A 21,286-nucleotide genomic window follows, 5' to 3' on the forward strand; every position below is an offset into this window, starting at 1 on the left:
CATACATGCAATGTTTCGCCACCGGAGCTGGAAACCATTATGACCAACAAATACCAATTTTTAGACAAATCCGTGAAAAAATGTGGCAAAAATAATTAAAATACCGAATATTGGGAGGTACCTTTATATGGGGCCTATACCAAAACGTGGACCTATACATGCAATGTTTTGCCACACGTACAGGGCCCGTTATGACCTACAAATACCAATTTTCAGACAAATCCGTGAAAAAATGTGGCATAAATCATCAAAATACCGAACGTGGACCGATATATCTCATTTTCAATACCAACCATCCTAGACACAATACCAATTGCTCTGCTAAATTTTGGCGCTCTACGTCAAATAATGTGAGCTGTATCGTGATTTCAACAGACGAACATCGTTAAATCGATTTAGAATTTTATGCTGATTATGAATATATATACTTTATGGGGTCTACGACGAATATTAAAGGATGTTACAAACGGAATGACAAAGTTAATATACCCTCCTTTCCAAGGTGGAGGGTATAAAAATCTATAAAAAGTCCAAGGTTTTTGGATATAGGTTTCTCGAATTCGTCTTTTTAAAAATTCAAAAATCTATTCAAAAAAGGGTATTCAAAGCCAGATTTTTTTGTTCTCTCAATCCCCTAAAAATCATTTCTGGAAACATTCAGGTTTTGTGTTCTTGAAATCTTTGATAAATCTGTTTAAAAAATGCCCAACTTCTGTTATCTTGATTGAGGTCTATCAGAAATGCTCGTATTTTTTGGATGTTGGATCTCTTGAATTCAGCTCTTTAAAAACTCAAGGTTTAGGTTAAAAATCTCTTCGAAAAATTGCCACAAAATTCAGTTTATTTGTTCTTTCAATCCTTTAAAGAAGACCACCTTTTGCGATCTTCATTGAGGTCTTTCAGATTTTTTTTTTAATTCGGCTCTTTAAAAAAAATCAAGGTTTAGGTAAAAAATCTCTTCAGAAAAATACCTTAAAGCCAGATTTTTTTTGTCCTTTCAATCCTTTAAAAATCATTTCTGAAAACATTCACATTTTATGTTCTTAAAATCTTTGATAGATCTGTTTAAAAAATGCCCCACTTCTACGAACTTGTTTGAGATTTTTCAAAATTGTTTTGAATTCGTCTCCTTAAAAAATCAAGGCTTAGGTTAAAAAATCTCTTAGAAAAAATGCCTTAAAAGCCAGATTTTTTTGTCCTTTCAATCCTTTAAAAATCAGTCTTAAAAAATTTCACATTTTGTGTTCTTGAGATTCTTAAAAATCCGCCTTGTGTGATCTTGATTGAAGCCTTTTAGAAAATATTCGTGGTTAAAAATCTCTTCGAAAAAATGCTTTAAAAAGCCCGATTTTTTGTCTTTCAATCCTTTAAAAATCACTCTTAAAAAATGCACATTTTGTGTTCTTGAGATTCTTGAAAATCCTTCTTAAAAATCCGCCTTGTGTGATCTTGATTGAATACTTTCAGAAAATATTTGTGAAGAACCAGGTCTTTGTGTACGAAATGTCCTCAAAAATAATATTCTTAAAAAAATATCGTCGGTCTTTCTTTTTATACGTTTAAAATTTATCATTTACAATCCAAACGTCCTTGCAAAAATGCTCTTTAAAATTCGGAATTTTGTGGTTTCAGGTGCTTGGGTTAAAATATAGGTTTTGTGTTCCTAATGTCCTCGAAAATAATATTCTTAAAAAATATCATCGGTCTTTCTTTCTATACGTTTAAAATTCAGCATTTACAAACCAAACGTCCTTGCAAAAATGTTTTTTTAAAATTCTCGGTTTTGTGGTTTCAGGTCCTTGGGTTAAAAACCAGGTTTTGTGTTCGAAATGTCCTCGAAAATAATATTCTTAAAAAAATATCGTCGGTCTTTCTTTTTATACGTTTAAAATTCAGCATTTACGATTTAAACGTCCTTGCAAAAATGTTCTTTAAAATTCTGAGTTTTGTGGTCTCAGGTCCTTGAAAAAAAAAAACAATTCTTAAAAATCCAAGTTATTTAGACCTCTGGTTCTTTTGAATTTTGTTACTTAAATATTCCAAGGTTTGGATAAAAAAAGCTCTTCGAAAAAGGATTTTAAAGATCCAGTTCATTTTTTTTTTTTTTTTTTTGGGTTTTTTAGATCCTGCGAAAATATTCATGTTTTGTGTTCTTAAATGGAGAGTGTGGCCTTGAAGTCCTTTGGAAAAAATATTTATAAAAAATCCAGGCTTTGTTTTCGACTTCAAAAAAAAAATATCCTATATAAATATTCCATAGGTCCTTTAAAATTCAGCATTTACGATATAAAGGTCCTTGCAAAAATGTTCTTTAAAATTCTGAGTTTTGTGGTCTCAGGTCCTTGGAAAAAAAAACAATTCTTAAAAATCCAAGTTATTTAGACCTCTAGTTCTTTTGAATTTGTTTCTTAAATATTCCAAGGTTTGGGTTAAAAAGCTCTTCGAAAAAGGCTTTTAAAGATCCAGTTCATTTTTTTGGGGTTTTTTAGATCCTGCGAAAATATTAATGTTTTGTGTTCTTAAATGGAGAGTGTGGTCTTGAAGTCCTTTGGAAAAAATATTTATAAAGAAAATCCAGGCTTTTGTTTTCGTCTTCAAAAAAAATAATATCCTTAGAAATATTCCATAGGTCCTTTAAAATTCAGCATATACGATCTAAACGTCCTTGCAAATATATTCTTTAAAATTCAGAGTTTTGTGGTCTCAGGTCCTTCGAAAAAAAAAAAAAAAAAAAATTCTTAAAAATCCAAGTTATTTACACCTCTGGTTCTTTTGAATTTGTTTCTTAAATATTCCAAGTTTTGGGTAAAAAAGGGTTTTAAAGATCCAGTTCATTATTTTGGGGGGTTTTTTAGATCCTTCGAAAATATTCATGTTTTGTGTTCTTAAATGGAGAGTGTGGTTTTGAAGTCCTTTGGAAAAAATATTTATAAAGAAAATCCAGGCATGTGTTTTCGTCTTCCAAAAAAAAAAAAAAAAAATATCCTTAGAAATATTCCATAGGTCCTTTAAAATTCAGCATTTACGATCTAAACGTCCTTGCAAAAATGTTCTTTAAAATTCTGAGTTTTGTGGTTTGAGGTCCTTGGAAAAAAAAAGAATTCTTAAAAATCCAAGTTATTTAGACCTCTGGTTCTTTTGAATTTGTTTCTTAAATATTCCAAGGTTTGGGTTAAAAAGCTCTTCGAAAAAGGCTTTTAAAGATCCAGTTCATTTTTTTTTTTTTGATTTTTTAGATCCTTTGAAAATATTCATGTTTTGTGTTCTTGAGTGGAAAATGTGGTTTTGAAGTCCTTTGGAAAAAATATTTATAAAGAAAATCCAGGCTTTTGTTTTCGTCTTCAACAAAAAAATAATATCCTTAGAAATATTCCATAGGTCCTTTAAAATTCAGCATTTACGATCTAAACGTCCTTGCAAAAATGTTCTTTAAAATTCTGGATTTTGTGGTCTCAGGTCCTTGGAAAAAAATTCTTAAAAATCCAAGTTATTTACACCTCTGGTTCTTTTGAAATTGTTTCTTAAATATTCCAAGGTTTGTGTTAAAAAGCTCTTCTAAAAAGGGATTCCTTCGAAAATATTCATGTTTTGTGTTCTTGAGTGGAAAATGTGGATTTAAAGTCCTTTGGAAAAATATTTTTTGTTTTCGACTTCAAAAAAATAATATCCTTAGAAATATTCCATAGGTCCTTGAAATATGAAAATATTCATGTTTTGTGATCTTGAGTGGAGAATGTGGCCATGAAGTCCTTTGGAAAAATTTTTATAAAAAAAAATTCAGACTTTGCTTCCGACTTTTATATCCTTATATAATTCCATAGGTCCTTAAAAATATTCTTTTAAAACATTGCAATATCTTTCCCTCTTCAAAAGCAAAAAAAAATCAATTAAATAATTTAAAAAAATTTAATTAAATTTCCAAACTTACCATTTGTCAAATTCATGCCATCGAACTCATCCTGATCCAATTCCTGTTGTAAATCACCCATGTCAAAGCCGACACCACCTCCGCCGCCGCCGCCACTGCCTCCACCAAAATTATTAATGCCAGCACCAAAGGCCGCTAAATTACCATCATCTGAGCCGCCAATCGGTGAGCCAAGTTTGTCCTTTTGGATGACAACATCCACGTTGCCCAGGCGCATTAAATCTGCCATTTTGGGAGGCAAGGGTAAGATATTGGGTAGAATTTTGAATGTTTTTTTATTAATAAATTACGGAGCAAAAAAAGCGACAATTTATTGGGGTTGGGGGGGGGGGGGGGTGATGGGTTGTGTATGAATGCTCTTCTGTTGCTTAGCTTAAAGGCAGGCGTAAAATATGACACACGTATGTAATGTATGTAAAAAAAATGACCAGTCCAAGACGCTGTGCTCCTTCTCGTTATGATGACGCTCGCCGATGCAGATGATTTCGGCAGGTGATTAATGGACGATGAAGCGCTTCCTTGAAATTTCTTCGAAATCAGCAGAGAAATGGTTTTCTCCTGCTGCTGCTGTTGTTTTGTTTTGTTTATAAATATGGCAGTATTTAAGGTTATTCGTTTCTGGGTTTTTAAAGTTGCCTTCTTTCGTTGGCACGCTTTGGCTTTAATTGAGTTTGACTTTTGTTTATGCTAATGATTTATTTTTTCCCGCTCCTCGTTTCCGTTTTCTTTTTAATCCTTTTCTGGGTAGTTGAGTTTGCACCTTTACATTAGAGTCTCTGGCAACTTGCAACATTCCAGACAAGTGCCATGTATGTGGAACAATGATGCTATCTATGTGGCAAGGGTCTGTTCAGCTCAAATGCCTAAGGGCAGTGTTCCATTTCATTATTTTTTCTTGCTTCTTCTCAAAAGGTTCCTCCTTCGTCTTCGTTAAAAATCTGGACAAGTACTGTCCAAAATGTAAATAAATATGCTTCGTTGCAATGGCACTTGAAGGGGAGGGGAAGGAGTTTTGGTTTTTACTCTTCTCGTGGACTCCAACGAAATAGGTTTCTTATTTGGAATTCTTAAAATTCTGCTCCAATTGACTCAAGGCGGCCCCATTTTAAGGCCTTTTGTCTTATAGCCGAAAGTCTGTGATGATGCTGTTGATGTTGTTAATAATGAAATCAGTGCTAATATCTGGGTTATTGGTTAAAGCGTGAGCAGAATATGCGGTCCATGGGCTCTATGACAGAGGTTAGTATTCTCTTAGTGACAAGATGATGTGGATGATGATGAGATGATATTACACTGTAATAATAGCACAAGAAGATAGAATAAGTAAGTGATAAGTGATATCATATCGATCGGTAGGTAAGCATGGCATTGGGAAAATTTGTTAAAAATAAAAAAACAAAAAACTCTTTCCCTGGAGGAAATCTACAAAACATAATTTACTCGGAATTGGGCACTAAAGACAGTTTTTTCTTAGAGAAAAGGTACTATTCGGCAATTATTTTGTGGCAAAAGTTACAAAAAAAAAACTTTTTCATAAAGAAAGGATACTCAAAGACCCTCTTTTTATTTGGAACAGATAATCGCCCTCTAGAAAAAATTCCAAAAAGGCAGCTCTTTCTAAGAACGGCATTAAAAAGCCAATTTTAAGCTGAGAAAGTGTATTTTTCAAGACCCATAGCAAGAAGCTTTTCAAAATAGAAACCTGATTTTCCCGAGAAAATAGCTAAATAGGATAGCAAACGATACTAGAAATTTTTGCTTCTGGGAGAAAAGGTACCATTCTCTAAGAAAACGTACTATCCCCCCTTCTTAAAGGAAATAAATTAAAAAAAATTAACTCTTCGCTTGAAATGCCTAATCAATCCCCAAAAACTGTCCTAAAAATAGGTAAAATTAAAAAATGCTACATTCAGCAGGACCTAACTTTCAGTACCGTGGAAAAATGTTGTTAAAATCATAAAAAATCTCGAATATCGGGAGGTATCAATCTATGGAGGCTATAAAAGAAAAAGTGGACATACAAAGAAAATGTTCTGCAAGAAGAAAATAGCTGCCATTAGGAGGCCCAATAATTACATTCCAAACAATTCCAGCAGAATATGTGGTTAAAATTTTCAAAAAACTGAATATTGGGAAGTTTCGTTACATGGAGGCCCTATAGGAAAGTGGTGAAAGTTTCTGCCAGAGGAAAAAGAAGCCATTAGAAAACCCGAATATCAAATGTCAAACAATTTCCGGTGGAAAATATGCCTACAGTCATTAAAATACCGAATATCGGGAGGTACCTTTCTATGGGGACTATAGGAATACATTAACCTATACGGACCACTTATTGCCTGAATGGTTAGAAGTCACTAAGGACTCTAAATACGTTTCTGCTAGAGAAAATAGAGGCCATTAGGAAACCCGAATATTAAATGTCAAACAATTCCGTTGGAAAATATGTCTACAGTCATTAAAATACCGAATATCGGGAGGTACCTTTTAACCTATACCGACCACTTATTGCCCGAATGGTTAGAATTCACTAAAGACACCAAATACGTTTCTGCTGGAGGCCATTAGGAAGTCCGAATACCAAATTTCAAACAATTCCGTTGAGAAATATGGCTACATTCATTAAAATATCGAATATCGGGAGGTACCTGTCTATGGGGGCTATAAGAATACATTAATGGACCACTTATTGCCTGAATGGTTAGAATTCACTAAAGACTCTAAATACGTTTCTGCCAGAGAAAATAGAGGCCATTAGGAAGTCCGAATACCCAATTTCAAAAAATTCCAATGAAAAATATTGCTACAGTCGTTAAAATACCAAATATCGGGAGGTACCTTTTAACCTATACCGACCACTTATTGCCTGAATGGTTAGAATTCACTAAAGAAACCAAAAACGTTTCTGCTAGGGGCCATTAGGAAGTCCAAATACCAAATTTCAAAAAATTCCTTTGGAAAATATGGCTACAGTCATTTAAATACCGAATATCGGGAGGTACCTTTCTATGGGGACTATAAGAATACATTAACGGACCACTTATTGCCTGATACGTTGAAATCCATTAAAGACTCTAAATACGAAATTTAAGCCAACTCCGTAAAAAAATAAACAAAATTATCTTAAATCGTCAAAATACTGAATATCAAGAAATACCGTTTCATGGGGCCTCTATAGGAAAACGTAGATTTAAATAGAAACTTTACTGCCAGAGGAAATAGAGGCCACTAGGAAGTCTAAATACCAAATTTCAAACAATTCCGTTGAGAAATATGGCTACAGTCATTAAAATAAAGGAATATCGGGAGGTACCTTTCTATGGGGACTATGTGAATACATTAACGGACCACTTATTGCCTGATAGGCCATTAAAGACTCTAAATACGAAATTTAAGCCAACTCCGAAAAAAAACCAAAATTATCTTAAATCATCAAAATACTGAGTATCAAGAAGTACCGTTTCATGGGGGGGGCTCTATAGGAAAACATGGATTTAAAAAGAAACTTTACTGCCAGAGGAAAGAGAAGGCATTAGGAAAACCGAATACTAAATTTCAAAAAATATGGCTACTTCATTAAAATATCGAATATCGGGAGGTACCTTTCTAGGGGGACTTGAAGAATACATTAACAGATCACTTATTATATGATACATTGGAATCCACTAAACAGACCAGATACAAAAGTTAAAACCACTCCGTAAAAAAAACATGTTAAATTATCAAAAAACTGAATATCAAGAAGTAATGTTACATGGAAGTTATAGGAAAACCTGGACCTATATAGATATTTTTCTGCCTGAGGGAAAAGTGGTCATTATGAAGCCCAAATACCGAATTTTAAACAAATACATTGGAAAATGTGGTTAAAATACCCCAAATTCCGAATATCGGAAAGTACCATTATATGATGGCTAGGGGAAAACTTTTGTAGATTCGTCTCATTTCCAATACCAATCATCCTAGAAATAATGGCAACCATCATGGCAAATTTCAAAGCTCTAAGTTAAAAAATATGGGCTGTATCTTGATTTCAGCAGACGGACAATGGGGACCAATGGATAGAAAGACGTACGGTTAGAATTTTCTGCTAATCACCAATATATAATACATACAGGTTTGGTTTGTTCAGTGACCTACAGTGAAATTTGATGGAGAATCTTTCTTCCATTGGGGCCAATAATCTACATTGAGGGGATTCCGGTGTTTTCGACCTAATTCGGATGTAACCTTTTAACAACACGTAAATAAGTATTTGTTCACATATTCAAAATTTAAAATTAATTTTTTCTTTGTATGCATTATAGCTACAGATTTCGTTTGTTCGGTGACCAATAGTGAAATTTGATGGAGAATCTTTCTTCCATTGGGACCACATACCGATGACGAAGTTATCCTGTCGAAATCGGCCTTAATCAGTTGTAACCTCAAAAAAGTGTAAAATATAATTTTTATATTCAAAACCAGTAAAGACAGTCTAAAAGTCGGGCGGGGCCGATTTTATGATACTAACTTCTAATTTCTTAGGAGTCCTGCAAATGTGTACGCGATATTATATTCATTTGTTTTAAATGAAATCAAAATAGAGGCCCCAACTATTTCTGAAAAGTAGACCCAATGGCCCCACGAGCAGAGTAGGGTGAAAATTTTAGGCTGATCCTTGAGGGGCCATAAACTTGACTCAAGTCCTTTATTACTAGCTAAGTTTGAAAAGGCCCCCGAACCTAACATTTGGAAGGAAGGAAGGGTATATTCAAAAAAATTCCGAAAAATACCGTTTAAATGATAATCTTTATAGGGGGGCTATACGAAGATATGCGAAGGGGCATGCATTGGTTATTTTTTTTTTTTTTTTTTTTTTCATAGGCTGTAGTAGCCATTAAGATCTTCAAATACGAAATTTGAAACAATTCCGGCAAATCATATCGCTAAAATCATCAAAATATCGAATAAAGGGATATACCGGTATATGAGGGCTATACGAAGACGTGAACAGGCATAAAAAATTTTTAGGCATAGACTGTAGAACCCATTACATACTTCGAATACAAATTTTGAAATAATTCGGGTGGAAGATGTCTCTAAAATCATCAAAATACTGAATATCGGGAAGTACCCTCATACGGAAGGTATACGAAAACGTGAACCTATATGTACAATGTTCCGCCAATGGAGCTAGAACCCATTACAAACTTCAAATATAAATTTTGAAACGATTCGGGTGAACGATGTCCCTAAAATCATCAAAATACCGAATATCGAGAGGTACCCTTATATGGGGGCTATACGAAAATGTGGAGCTATATGTACAATGTTCCGCAACTGGAGCTAGAACCCATAACAAACTACAAATATTAATTTTTAGACAAATTGGTGGAAATATGTGACTAAAACTATCAAAATACCGAAAATAGAGAGGTACCCTTGTATGGATGCTATCCAAAAACTCGGACCGATATATCTCATTTTCAATGTCAACCATCCTAGACATAATTCAAACTATTGTGCCAAATTTTAAAGCTCAACGGCAAATAATGTGAGCTGTAACGTGATTTCGACAGACAGACTTGCCCCGTCTCTAATTTAGTAAAAACACCTCGATTTTTTCGAAATTTTGTCCAGAGATAGTTATTTTTACCCTGATCCCGGAAAAATATTTCTTTTTCTTGGGCGTTGAACCCGGGACGACAGAAAGTCCGTGTTCAAGACCCGATCCACTTACCCGATATAGACTTTATAGGTATCGTGGACCTCATTAAATCGATTTAGAATTTTATACTGATCATGAATATATAAACTTAATGGGGTCTATGATGAATATTTAGAGGGGTTACAAACGGAATGACAAATTTAACATACCCTCCTTTCCAAGGTGGAGGGTATAAAAATATTTCTCCAGAACAAGAAGCAAGAACATTTTAGCGGTTTTGGGCAAACTTGTTTTTTTTTTTTTTTTTTTTTTTTGTTTAGGAATGAAAATCAAAATGAAGCAAAAAAAAAAAAGAGGAAACAAAAACGAAATTCCCAAAACACAGGCAGGCGCAGGAAATACAAGGAAATCCAAACACAAGGACAGAACGACTGGCAAAAAAGGGCTGACAATGAGGCCTGGAAACGGCCGCACAAACACACCCACCCGGAAAAGAAAAGGAGACACACAGGAGGAAAAAAAATGTGGAAATTGTAGACAATAATAGCCCAATACAAATCGAGGCAACAACAACAAAGGCAAACAATAAATGAATGAATAAGAAAACTTTATTGGATATTTATGTTAAGCGTATGGACAATAAATATAGTGTGAGAATGAAAACAGAGAGGGGGTGCGGGTCCCTTCCCGTCTAAGCAAACAAAGAAGACGACAGATGAATGAATGAATGAAAGAAAAGGTAGAGCAAGGCCTAAAAAAAGCTGCAATTTGGTAATTTTTAAAATATTTAAACTAGCATTTATTGCTGTTGTTGTTGTTGTATGTAAAACACCCACATTGATTTGTTTACACCATACGACCATACGCCGTCGATGGTGGTGGGGGCCAAAAGCAAAATGTATGGGAGCAAAAATGAAACTTTAAACCCACACGATTTGATAAAAATTTGGTGGGCTTTGGGAACTCACGAGCCAACAACAAACACATTGAAGCTGTTTAAATTCCAGCCAAAGAGAGGGAGGGCCCCCAACTCCCTTGAAAATCGGCTTGCTGTATGGGGCAAAAGGGGGCTCGTCACACCAAGGATTGGCAAACAAACATATTTCCCCACACACAAAAAGCCGCCTTGGAGTCCAGTCCGGTTTTTTTTTTCTTGGCTTGTTTGTATCCCTTAACACCCTTAGCACAAATTAAAGTCTTTGCCGACATCGCAGTAACTGCGCAGCAGCCCACAAACATAACTCACCTTTAGATGTCACAGATTTAGAACCGCTGCCGCCACCGCTTTTTCAAGACGATTTAAATAATTCCAAAACGAATAAATTTCTTAAAGAAAATCGAAACACAAATCACGCACACACTTTTCTTGTTTTTTCCGGCTTTTACAGGACAATCTGAACTTCACAATACATTTCTTTCTCACTTTGTTTCCTCCTTTCTTGAAATCTTTATGGCCCTTTTGCGTTTTTTTTTCTCTCTCGCGGACACACGAAATATTTTTCCCAATTGGAAAACAATTGCCAATTGTTGGCCAGAGCAATATTTGCACAAAAGGCTCGATAAATTTAATAATTTTCTGCAAGGACTTTTTGTAAATTCTTATTATTTGCAAATTTTATTGTAAGAAACTTTTCTCTAATCACTCACGACGACGACACGAAAATAGGAATACATAGGTCGACTATCGACTCACTTTTGAGTCAATTGTGGTTAATGCAACATCGAATAATCGATATATTTGGTGTTGCCTTATCGATCGTTTTCGAGTCTAGAGAGCCCTTAAATGGCGGAATAGGTACTAAAACGAAACTTTCTTAAGGAATATGCCATAAAAATATATTTTTTTGGCACATAATCAATAGAATTGACAATCATAATAGTTTTTTTGCTTTAATGCTACTAATTTTGCAATTTTTTTCGATATAATAATGGGAAAATCGGTTATCATACTACAAAGTTTTAGCAGTTTTGGAACAGAACATATTTTGATAAGGTACTAAGAAGTTCATTTTATTATTTTAATTGTTATTAGAGGCACAATTTGTTTACAGATATGTAGTTTTGAGGAATCTAGAGACAAGTGGTCTGTTCCAGAAATGCAATAATGTAAAAGTTTTTACTAACATAACAAAAGCTCTATTCCAGATCCTGCAAGAATCTACTATTATTGCAATTTTTCTCGACACCATCAAGGGAAAATCAGTTATCGCAGTAAAAATTTTTACATCCTTGCAGTTCAGTTTACCGGAGAAAATAGCAAATTTAGTAGATTCTTGCAGGTTCTGGAACAGACCAAAGGTTTTTAGTACCTCCTATTTTCGTTAGAAAATTTTGACTAAAATACTTGCTCTTTCTTAAAAGGCACTAAAAAGTACGTCTCAACAGAGATGAAGTTCTAAAACCGAAGTTTTTTCTTTTTTTTTTTTTTGAGAAAACTAACATTTACTTTTTCTGAAAGTCAATAAAATCCAAATTTAGGCACTAAAGAAAGTATTTTCTGCTATATTATTATCCACTTCCAATTTTTTTATTTATTTATTTAGTAGATTCTTGCAGGTTCTGGAACAGACCTAAGGTTGTTAGTACTTCATATTTTCCTAGAGAAATTGTACCAAGACCTTTTCCAGTAGCAATTTTCCATTTAAATACTTGTTCTTCCTTGAAGGGCACTAAAAAGTACGTCTCAATAAAGAAGATGTTCTAAAGCCGAAGTTTTTTTTTTTTTTGATTAACATTTAGGAGCAAAAAGTATCCTTACTTTTTCTGAAAATTAATAAAGTCCAAATTTTGGTACTAAATTTTTTATTTTTTTTTTAAATGCAGTTTTGAACACATAACTTGAAAAATAGGGATCACCAATTCGACTTGGTACTACTTAAAGCCAAGTGTTTGAATGGCGTTGCCAACTAACTTTGTGATGGGTGATGTTATTTTTAACGGACATTTATGGACAGTGATATCAATTAAGCGTTTTTTTGTCATAATAAAACGGGAAATGGGAACCATAAATTCAAAGAAAACTAATATTTAAAAATATTATGGTTTACTTAATACAAAACAAAATTAATAAAAAAATGAATACAAAAAAATTAACAGCTTCAATGATAAAAAAATTCTTGTAGGTCATTGGTCTCAATGGAATAAAATGTTTCCTAGCAAATTTTACTATGATTCACTGAACAAAAACAATAAGTAGATACAAGGTATACGAAGCAAATATTAGTTTTATATTTTAAATATATGACAAATACTAATTTTTTCATTTATATCCGAATTTGGCCGAAATCTTGCTTCTCCATCAAATTTCACAGTAGGAAAGGTTACATCCGAATTGGGTCGAAAACACCAGAATCACTTGGTTGTAGGATGTGGGTCCCAATGGAAAATATGTTCTCCACTAAATTTCAACATAAGTCGTTGAACAATCGAAATCTGCAACTATAATATATAATATATACAAAGAAATTTCCAATTTAATTTGTGAAACATTTTTATTTTCTCCTTTAAAGAGGTTATATTCGAATAAGGCCGATTTCATCCTGATATATTTATTGTAGGTTTTTCGTACCAATGAAAGAAACATTCTGCATAAAATTTCATTATAGGTTACTAAACAAAGTAGGTCCTTATGTATATCATATATTAAGAAAATAGCACTTTTAAATTTTAAATATATAAAAAATATTTTTTTGTGCTTTGTAAATGTTATATCCGAATAATGTCGAATTCAAACGGATATCTTCTCAAAGATAAAATGCGCTATATTAATTTCAGTATATATCACCGTATAAAATCGGGAACTATAGGAAATATAAAGCAAATATTACCATTATTGAAAATTTTTTTTTTGTTCCAAAGGAAGAATGATTCTCCATAAAATTTCATCAGAGATCACCGAACAAATAAAAGCTATAGCTATAGTAAATACAAAGCAAATATAACTTTTAACATTTTTAAAAATACATATTTTGTAATGTTTTGAGGCTATAAACGAATAACGTTCAAATCATCCAGATAACTTCATTGTAGATTGTTGGTTCCAAAGGAAGAATGATTCTTCATCAAATTTTACTATAGGTCACTGAACAAATGAAATCTGCAAACAAAAGATTATATAATGTTTTCATCAAATTTTAATTTTCAACATATATGAAAAATACTCATATCCATGTTGTTTAAGAGTTACACCGGAATTAAGTCCAAAACTGCAGGATCACTACATTGTAGGTTGTTGGTCCCAATAGAAGAAATGTTCTCCAGAAAATTTCACTATAGGTCACCGAACAAACAAAATCGGTAGCTATAATAAATACATAGCAAATATTACTTTTAAATTTTGATAAATATTTTTATTTCCATGTTTGAGGTTATAAGAGAATAATGTTCAAATCATCCGACTAGCTTCATTGTAAGTTGTTGGTCCCAATTGAAGAATGATTCTCCATAAAATTTCACTATGGGTCACTGAACAAATAAAATCTGCAATTAGAAGAGTATATAAAGAAAAAATCAATTTTAAATTATCAAATAAAAAAAATACTTATTATCTTGTTGTTTAGGGGTTACATCTGGATCAAGTCCAAAACTGCAGGATCACTTTGTTATAGGTTGTTTGTTCCAAAGGAAGAATAATTCTACATAAAATTTCACTATAGGTCACCAAACAAACAAAATCGGTAGCTATAATAAATACGTAGTAAATATTACTTTTCAATTTTGATAAATATTTTTATGTTTTGAGTTTATATCCGAGTAAGGTCCGAATCATCCGGATAACATGATTTTAGACTTTTGGTTCTGAAGGAAGAATAATTCTCCATTAAATTTCACAAGGGGTCACTGAACATGTGAAATCTGCAAATAGAAGATTATATAAAGAAAAAATCAATTTTAAATTATCAAAATACAGAAAAAAATTTTAAAAATACATATTTTGTAATGTTTTGAGGTTATAAACGAATAACGTTGAAATCAACCAGATAACTTCATTGTAGATTGTTGGTTCCAATGGAAGAAATGTTCTCCAGAAAATTTCACTACAAGGTCACTGAATAAAATGAAATCTGCAAATAAAAGATTATATAATGAATGATTTTATTTCATCTTAAAGAATACTTTTTTCATGCTGTTTAAGGGTTATATTGGGATCAAGTCCAAAACTGCAGGATCACTACATTGTAGCTTGTTGGTCCCAATGGAAGAAATGTTCTTCATGAAATTTCACTATGGATCGCCGAACAAATAAAATCGATAGCTTTAATAAATGCCAATCAAATATTACTTTTAAATTTTGATAAATATTTTTATTCCCATTTTTTGAGGTTATAACCGAATAAGGTCCAAATCACCCGGATAACTTGATTGTAGACTTTTGGTTTCAAAGGAAGAATAATTCTCCATTAAATTTCAGTATGGTTTACTGATCAAATGAAATTTCCAAACCAAATATTATATAATGTTTTCATCAAATTTAAATTTTCAACAAATATGAAAAATACTTATTTCCTTGTTTGCAGGGTTACATAGGAATTAAGTTCAAAACTGCGGGATCACTACATTGTAACTTGTTGGTCCCAATGGAAGAAATATTCTTCATAAAATTTCACTATGGGTCACCGAACAAAAAACATTGCTAGCTAGAATAAAAACATAGCAAATATTACTTTTAAATTTTGATAAATATTTGTATTCTCATTTTTTGAGGTTATAAACGAATAACGTCCAAATCATCCGAATGACTTGATTGTAGGTTGCTGGTTCCAAAAGAAGAATGATTCTCCATAAAATTTCACTATGGGTCACTGAACAAATGAAATCTGAAAACAAAAGATTATATAAAGAAAAACTTAATTTTAGATTATCAAAATACAGAAGATATTTATGGTCTGGTTGTTTATAGGATGCATGTGAAATAAGTCTAAAACTGCAGGATCACTTTATTGTAGGTTGTTGGTCCCAATGGAAGAAATGTTCTCCAGAAAATTTCACTATAGGTCACCGAACAAACAAAATCGGTAGCTATAATAAATACATAGCAAATATTACTTTTAAATTTTGATAAATATTTTTATTCCCATGTTTTGAGGTTATAACCGAAGAACGTCCAAATCATCCAGATAACTTGATTGTAGGCTTTTGGTTCCAAAGGAAGAATGATTCTTCATAAAATTTCACTATGGGTCTCTGAACAAATGAAATATGCAAACAAACGATTATATAAAGAAAAAATCTATTTTAAATTATGAAAATTCAGAAAAAAGACTTATGGTCTTGTTGTTTAAGGGTTACATCTGAAATAAGTCCAAAACAGCGGGATCACTACATTGTAGCTTGTTGGTCCCAATGAAAGAAATGTTCTCCAGAAAATTTCACTATAGGTCACCGAACAAACAAAAACGGTAGCTATAATAAATACATAGCAAATATTACTTTTAAATTTTGATAAATATTCTTATTCCCATGTTTTGAGGTTATAACCGAAGAACGTCCAAATCATACGGATAACTTGATTATAGACTTTTGGTTCCAAAGGAAGAATAACTCTCCATTAAATTTCAGTGTGGGTCACTGAACAAATTAAATCTGCAAATAGAAGATTATATAAAGAAAAAATCAATTTTAAATTATCAAAATACAGAAGATATTTATGGTCTGGTTGTTTATAGGATGCATGTGAAATAAGTCTAAAACTGCAGGATCACTACATTGTAGCTTGTTGGTCCCAATGCAAAAAATGTTCTCCATGAAATTTCAGTATAAATCACCAAACAAATAAAATCGGTTATAACCGAAGAACGTCCAAATCATCCGGATAAATTGATTGTAGACTTTTGGTTCCAAAGGAAGAATAATTCTCCATTAAATTTCAGTGTGGGTTACTGAACAAACGAAATCTGCAAACAAAAAATTTTGTAATGAAAAAATCAATTTTAAATTATCAAGATACAGAAAAAATACTTATGGTCTTGTTGTTTAGGGGTTACATCGGAATTAAGTCCAAAACTGCAGAATCACTTAGTTGTAGGTTCTTGGTCCCAATGTAAGAAATGTTCTCCATGAAATTTCAGTATAAATCACCAAACAAATAAAATCGGAAGCTATAATAAATACATAGCAAATATTATTTTTAAATTTTGATAAATATTTTTAATCCCATGTTTTGAGTTTATAACCGAAGAACGTCCAAATCATCCGGATAACTTGATTGTAGACTTTTGGTTCCAAAGGAAGAAATATTCTCCATAAAATTTCAGTATAGGTCACTAAAGAAATGAAATCCGCAACTATAATGTATATGAAGAAAAAATTAATTTTAAATTTTAAATATATAAAAATACTTATTTTCTTGTTGTTTGCAGGGATCAAGTCCAAAACTGCAGGATCACAACATTGTAGGTTATTGGTCCCAATGGAAGAAATGTTCTCCACAAAATTTCAGTATAAATCACCAAACAAATAAAATCGGTAGCTATAATAAATACAAAGCAAATATTACTTTTAAATTTTGATAAATATTTTTATTCCCATGTTTTGAGGTTATAACCAAGGAACGTCCAAATCATCTGGATAACTTGATTGTAGACTTTTGGTTCCAAAGGAAGAATAATTCTCCATTAAATTTCAGTGTGGGTCACTGAACAAATGAAATCTACAAATAGAAGATTATATATAGAAAAAATCTATTTTAAATTATCAAAATACAGAAAAAATACTCATTGTCTTGTAATTTATTGATTATATGTGAATTAAGTCCAAACCTCAGAATCATTTCATGTAGCTTGTTGGTCCCAATAGAAGAAATGTTCTCCAGAAAATTTTACTAAAGGTCACCGAACAAACAAAATCGGTAGCTATAATAAATACATAGCAAATATTACTTTTAAATTTTGATATATATTTTTATTTCCATGTTTTGAGGTTATTACTGAAAAAGGTCCAAATCATCCGAATAACTTGATTGTAGGCTTTTGGTTCTGAAGGAAGAAATATTCTCCATAAAATTTCACTATGGGTCACTGAACATATGAAATCTGCAAATAGAAGATTATGTAAAGAAAAAATCAATTTAAAATTATCAAAATATAGGAAAAATACTCATTGTCTTGTTGTTTAGGGGTTACATCTGAATTAAGTCCAAAACTGCAGGATCACTTTGTTGTAGGTTGTTTGTTCCAAAGGAAGAATGACTCTCAATTAAATTTCACTATAGGTCACTGAACAAATGAAATCCGCAAATAGAAGATTATGTAAAGAAAAAATCAATTTTAAATTATCAAAATACAGAAAAAATACTCATTGTCTTGCTGTTTATGGGTTACATGTGAATTAAGTCTAAAACGGCAAGATCACTACATTGTAGCATGTTGGTCCCAAAGAAATAATGGTTCTCCATTAAATTTCGCTATAGGTCACTGAACAAATGAAATCCGCAACTATAATGTATATCAAGGAAAAATTAATTTTAATTATTTTATTTTTAATTTAATTACTTATTTCTTTGTTGTTTAAGGGTTACATCGAAATTAAGTCCAAAACTACTGGACCACTTCATTGTAGCTTGTTGGTCCCAATGGAAGAAATGTTCTCCAGAAAATTTCACTATAGGTCACTGAACAAATGCAACCTGCAAACAAAAGATTATATAAAGAAAAAACCAATTTTATATTATCAAAATACAGAAAAAATCATTATGATCTTGTTGCTTTAGGGTTACAACGGAATTAAGTCCAAAAATGCAGGATCACTATATTGTAGGTTGTTTTTTCCAATGGAAGAAATGTTCTCCATGAAATTTCACTATAGGTCACTGAACAAATGAAATCTGTACAAAAAAGATTTTGTAATGAAAAAATTATTTTAAATTTTTAATACCTTAAAAATATTTATTGTCTTGTTATTTAAAGGTTATATCGGAATTAAGTCCAAAACTTCAGGATCACATTATTGTAACTTGTTGGTCCCAAAGGAAGAATGATTCTCCATAAAATTTCAGTATAGGTCACTAAAGAAATGAAATCCGCAACTACAATGTATATGAAGGAAAAATTAATTTTAAGTTTTAAATATATAAACATACTTATTTCCTTGTTGTTTGCAGGGTTACATTGGAATTAAGACCAAAACTGCAGGATCACTATATTGTAGCTTGTTGGCCTCAATGGAAGAAATGTTCTCCAGAAAATTTCACCTAAGGTCATGGTGTCAAAGAAACCTGTAGCTATAATAGTTTTGGGGGAAAATTTGAGAATTATATTTATCTCACCTCCCTTACAGACAAATAAAACACATTTTTTTCAAAATATTTTTTTTTAATAAAATTTTTTTTACTTTTTTATTAAAATACTCTGTATATACAAAGACTAGACAGAAAAAATACATTTAGGATTTGTGTGTGTGTTTGTAAATATTTTTTCTAAAACCTAATATAATGGTAAATTAAAATTAGAGATGAAATAAAATTAAGTACATTGAAATACTTAAGGGGATTTAGAAGTTAGTAGTAGGTCACATGGGGACAAGTTAATTTTAGCCAAAAAAAAAGATAATTTTTTAATTATAATGCTAATAACTAAATAATAAAATGTGAATACAGAAAAACGAAAAATAGAAAAAAATAACAATCAAATAATAAATAATTAAAACTAAATAAACAAAAAATATGGCTTAAATTAAATTAGGAAAATAACTTAAAATTAAATTATTTAATTAAAACTAATATGGCAAGCAGGTGTTACAAAATTGGCATTGAATTCAAAAAGGGAGGGGGTGGCGGCAAGGGCGGCCTTACACAAATGAACAATGGGCTTAGGTTTTACAAAATTTATTTTTGGTATTTATTTGGTTCTGTTTTCATTTTTAAATTAATTTTTTAATATTAAATTAAAATTTAATAAAATTTGTTTTTTTTTAATTTTAACTATTTTTTTGGTTTCTGTTTTAAGTAGTTGTTTCTCTTTTTTTTGTTAGTTTTGGTTAGTAAATAATACATCGAAGTATACATTCAGCTACACATGCCATCAAAGGCATGCATAAATTTATAACTAATTGTTTTTTTAATGTATATATATATATTTTTTATATATATAGTATATATTGTATATAATATAAAGGACTAGATTAGGAACCACATACATATTTGTTTTCTTTTGTACAACATACATTTAGATTTAGGCTTAATAAAATAAGATAGTAGAAGATAGAAAAACTTACAGAAAAAAAATATTTTTATATATAAAAAAATATTTTTATATATATAAAAAAATATTTTTATATAAAAAAAAATATTTTTTTTGCAAAAAAAATGATACACTCAATTTCTTTAAATTTTTTTACATCAACATTTTTTTTTCATTTCTTATAAAAATTATTTTAAAACATAATAAAATTCTTATTTTTATAACAGACTTTTTATGTCTCAATTGATTTGTAATTATTTTAAAGTAATAAATTTTTAAATTATATTTACTTGTTTGGGTGTTTTTGGTTTGGTTTTGGTATAATTTTAGCTAAAAACATGTGTTTTCATAGATATATACATTTGTTTACAATGCTGCAGGCAAGTAATGAGTTGGGATGGGTGTTTTGAATTTTATTTTTAAATTTTGAAATTTTTTATTGATGGCAAAATTTTGAGGGGAAGATGAGGGCTTGAGGGTGATGTTGTTTGATATTTGTTTTCAGAAAAATAAATGTTTTTTTTTTTTTTTGAAAAAATATTTTTTTTGGAAAAATAAACAACATTTTGGGGCAAATAAAAGATAACAAGATTTTGGAACAAAAAATAAAAAAATGAAAAAAACGGGGTGGGATGAAAAAACTGCAACCAACTTCAGACTGCTGTCATTTCTAAGCCACTTGTCCGAAAAAATTATAAAAAAATAAAAATTATTCCAGTGACAGCTCTTTATATTGTTTACAAGCGAACTTAAAAGCATTTTGCTGAGATTTTTCCAGAAAAACAGCTTTTCGTGATGGAATTCAAGCGTGTAATTGTGTGATTTCTTTATATTTGGCTGGAAAACCACAAGTGTGTGATGATTTCATTGGCCTTTTGAAGGCCATATTTCATGCCAAAGGTGACCACCAATTCGAACAAATCTAAACTTATTCTAAAATTTGATGCTATTTCCGACATTTGTTGTTTTCATTCAATAAAATTTAGAAAAAAAATTTAAAAATTATTTGCAGTTTTTATCTCATCCTGTACTTTTCCTTCAGGTTCTCAAATTTGTCATTCCATTGGTCATATTTTATTTATTTATTTAAAAATTAAAAAGAATAATAATTGGGAATTTATTTATTTTTCAAAAAAAAGTTTTTTTTAATTTTTTTTTCCAAAAAAAATCAACATTTTTTCCAAAAAAAAAAAATTTAAAATTTTTTCGAAAAAGAATAAACTTGTTTTTTATTTTTCTAAAAAAATGGAAATAAACTTCTTACAAATTATTTTATTCCCAAAATATATTCAAAAAATTCTTTTATTTTTCAAAAAAACCATTGTTTTTTTTTATAGAATTATTTCTATTTTTTTTTTTTGAAAATTAGAAAAGTAAAATAATTGGGAATTTATTTACTTTTCAAAAAAAGTAATTTTTTAAATTTTTTTTCCAAAAAAAATCAACATTTTTTCCAAAAAAATTGACAATTTTTTTCCAAAAAGAATTAATTTGTTTTTTTTTATTTTTCTAAAAAAATGGAAATAAACTTCTTAC

General features: G+C 30.9%; 1 protein-coding gene across 2 annotated transcripts in view; it reads right to left on the reverse strand.

Moving 5' to 3' along the window:
- LOC101901421 (ras GTPase-activating protein 1) overlaps window positions 1-11,246 on the reverse strand; it is a 54,985-nt gene extending 43,739 nt beyond the window's left edge. The window contains exons 1-2 of one of the 2 annotated variants that reach the window (XM_011294278.3): window positions 10,822-11,246; window positions 3,929-5,221 (exon numbers count right to left, since the gene is read on the reverse strand). In XM_011294278.3, coding sequence (XP_011292580.1) covers window positions 3,929-4,157 — 229 coding nt within the window. In that variant the 5' untranslated portion in view covers window positions 4,158-5,221; window positions 10,822-11,246. The remainder of the gene's footprint in view (window positions 1-3,928; window positions 5,222-10,821) is intronic. The other variant, XM_005183622.4, reaches the window with a different exon arrangement.
- Between the last annotated feature and the right edge of the window lie 10,040 nt (window positions 11,247-21,286).

This window comes from Musca domestica, unplaced genomic scaffold, assembly GCF_030504385.1.
Source record: "Musca domestica strain aabys unplaced genomic scaffold, Musca_domestica.polishedcontigs.V.1.1 20, whole genome shotgun sequence".
NCBI lineage: Eukaryota > Metazoa > Arthropoda > Insecta > Diptera > Muscidae > Musca > Musca domestica.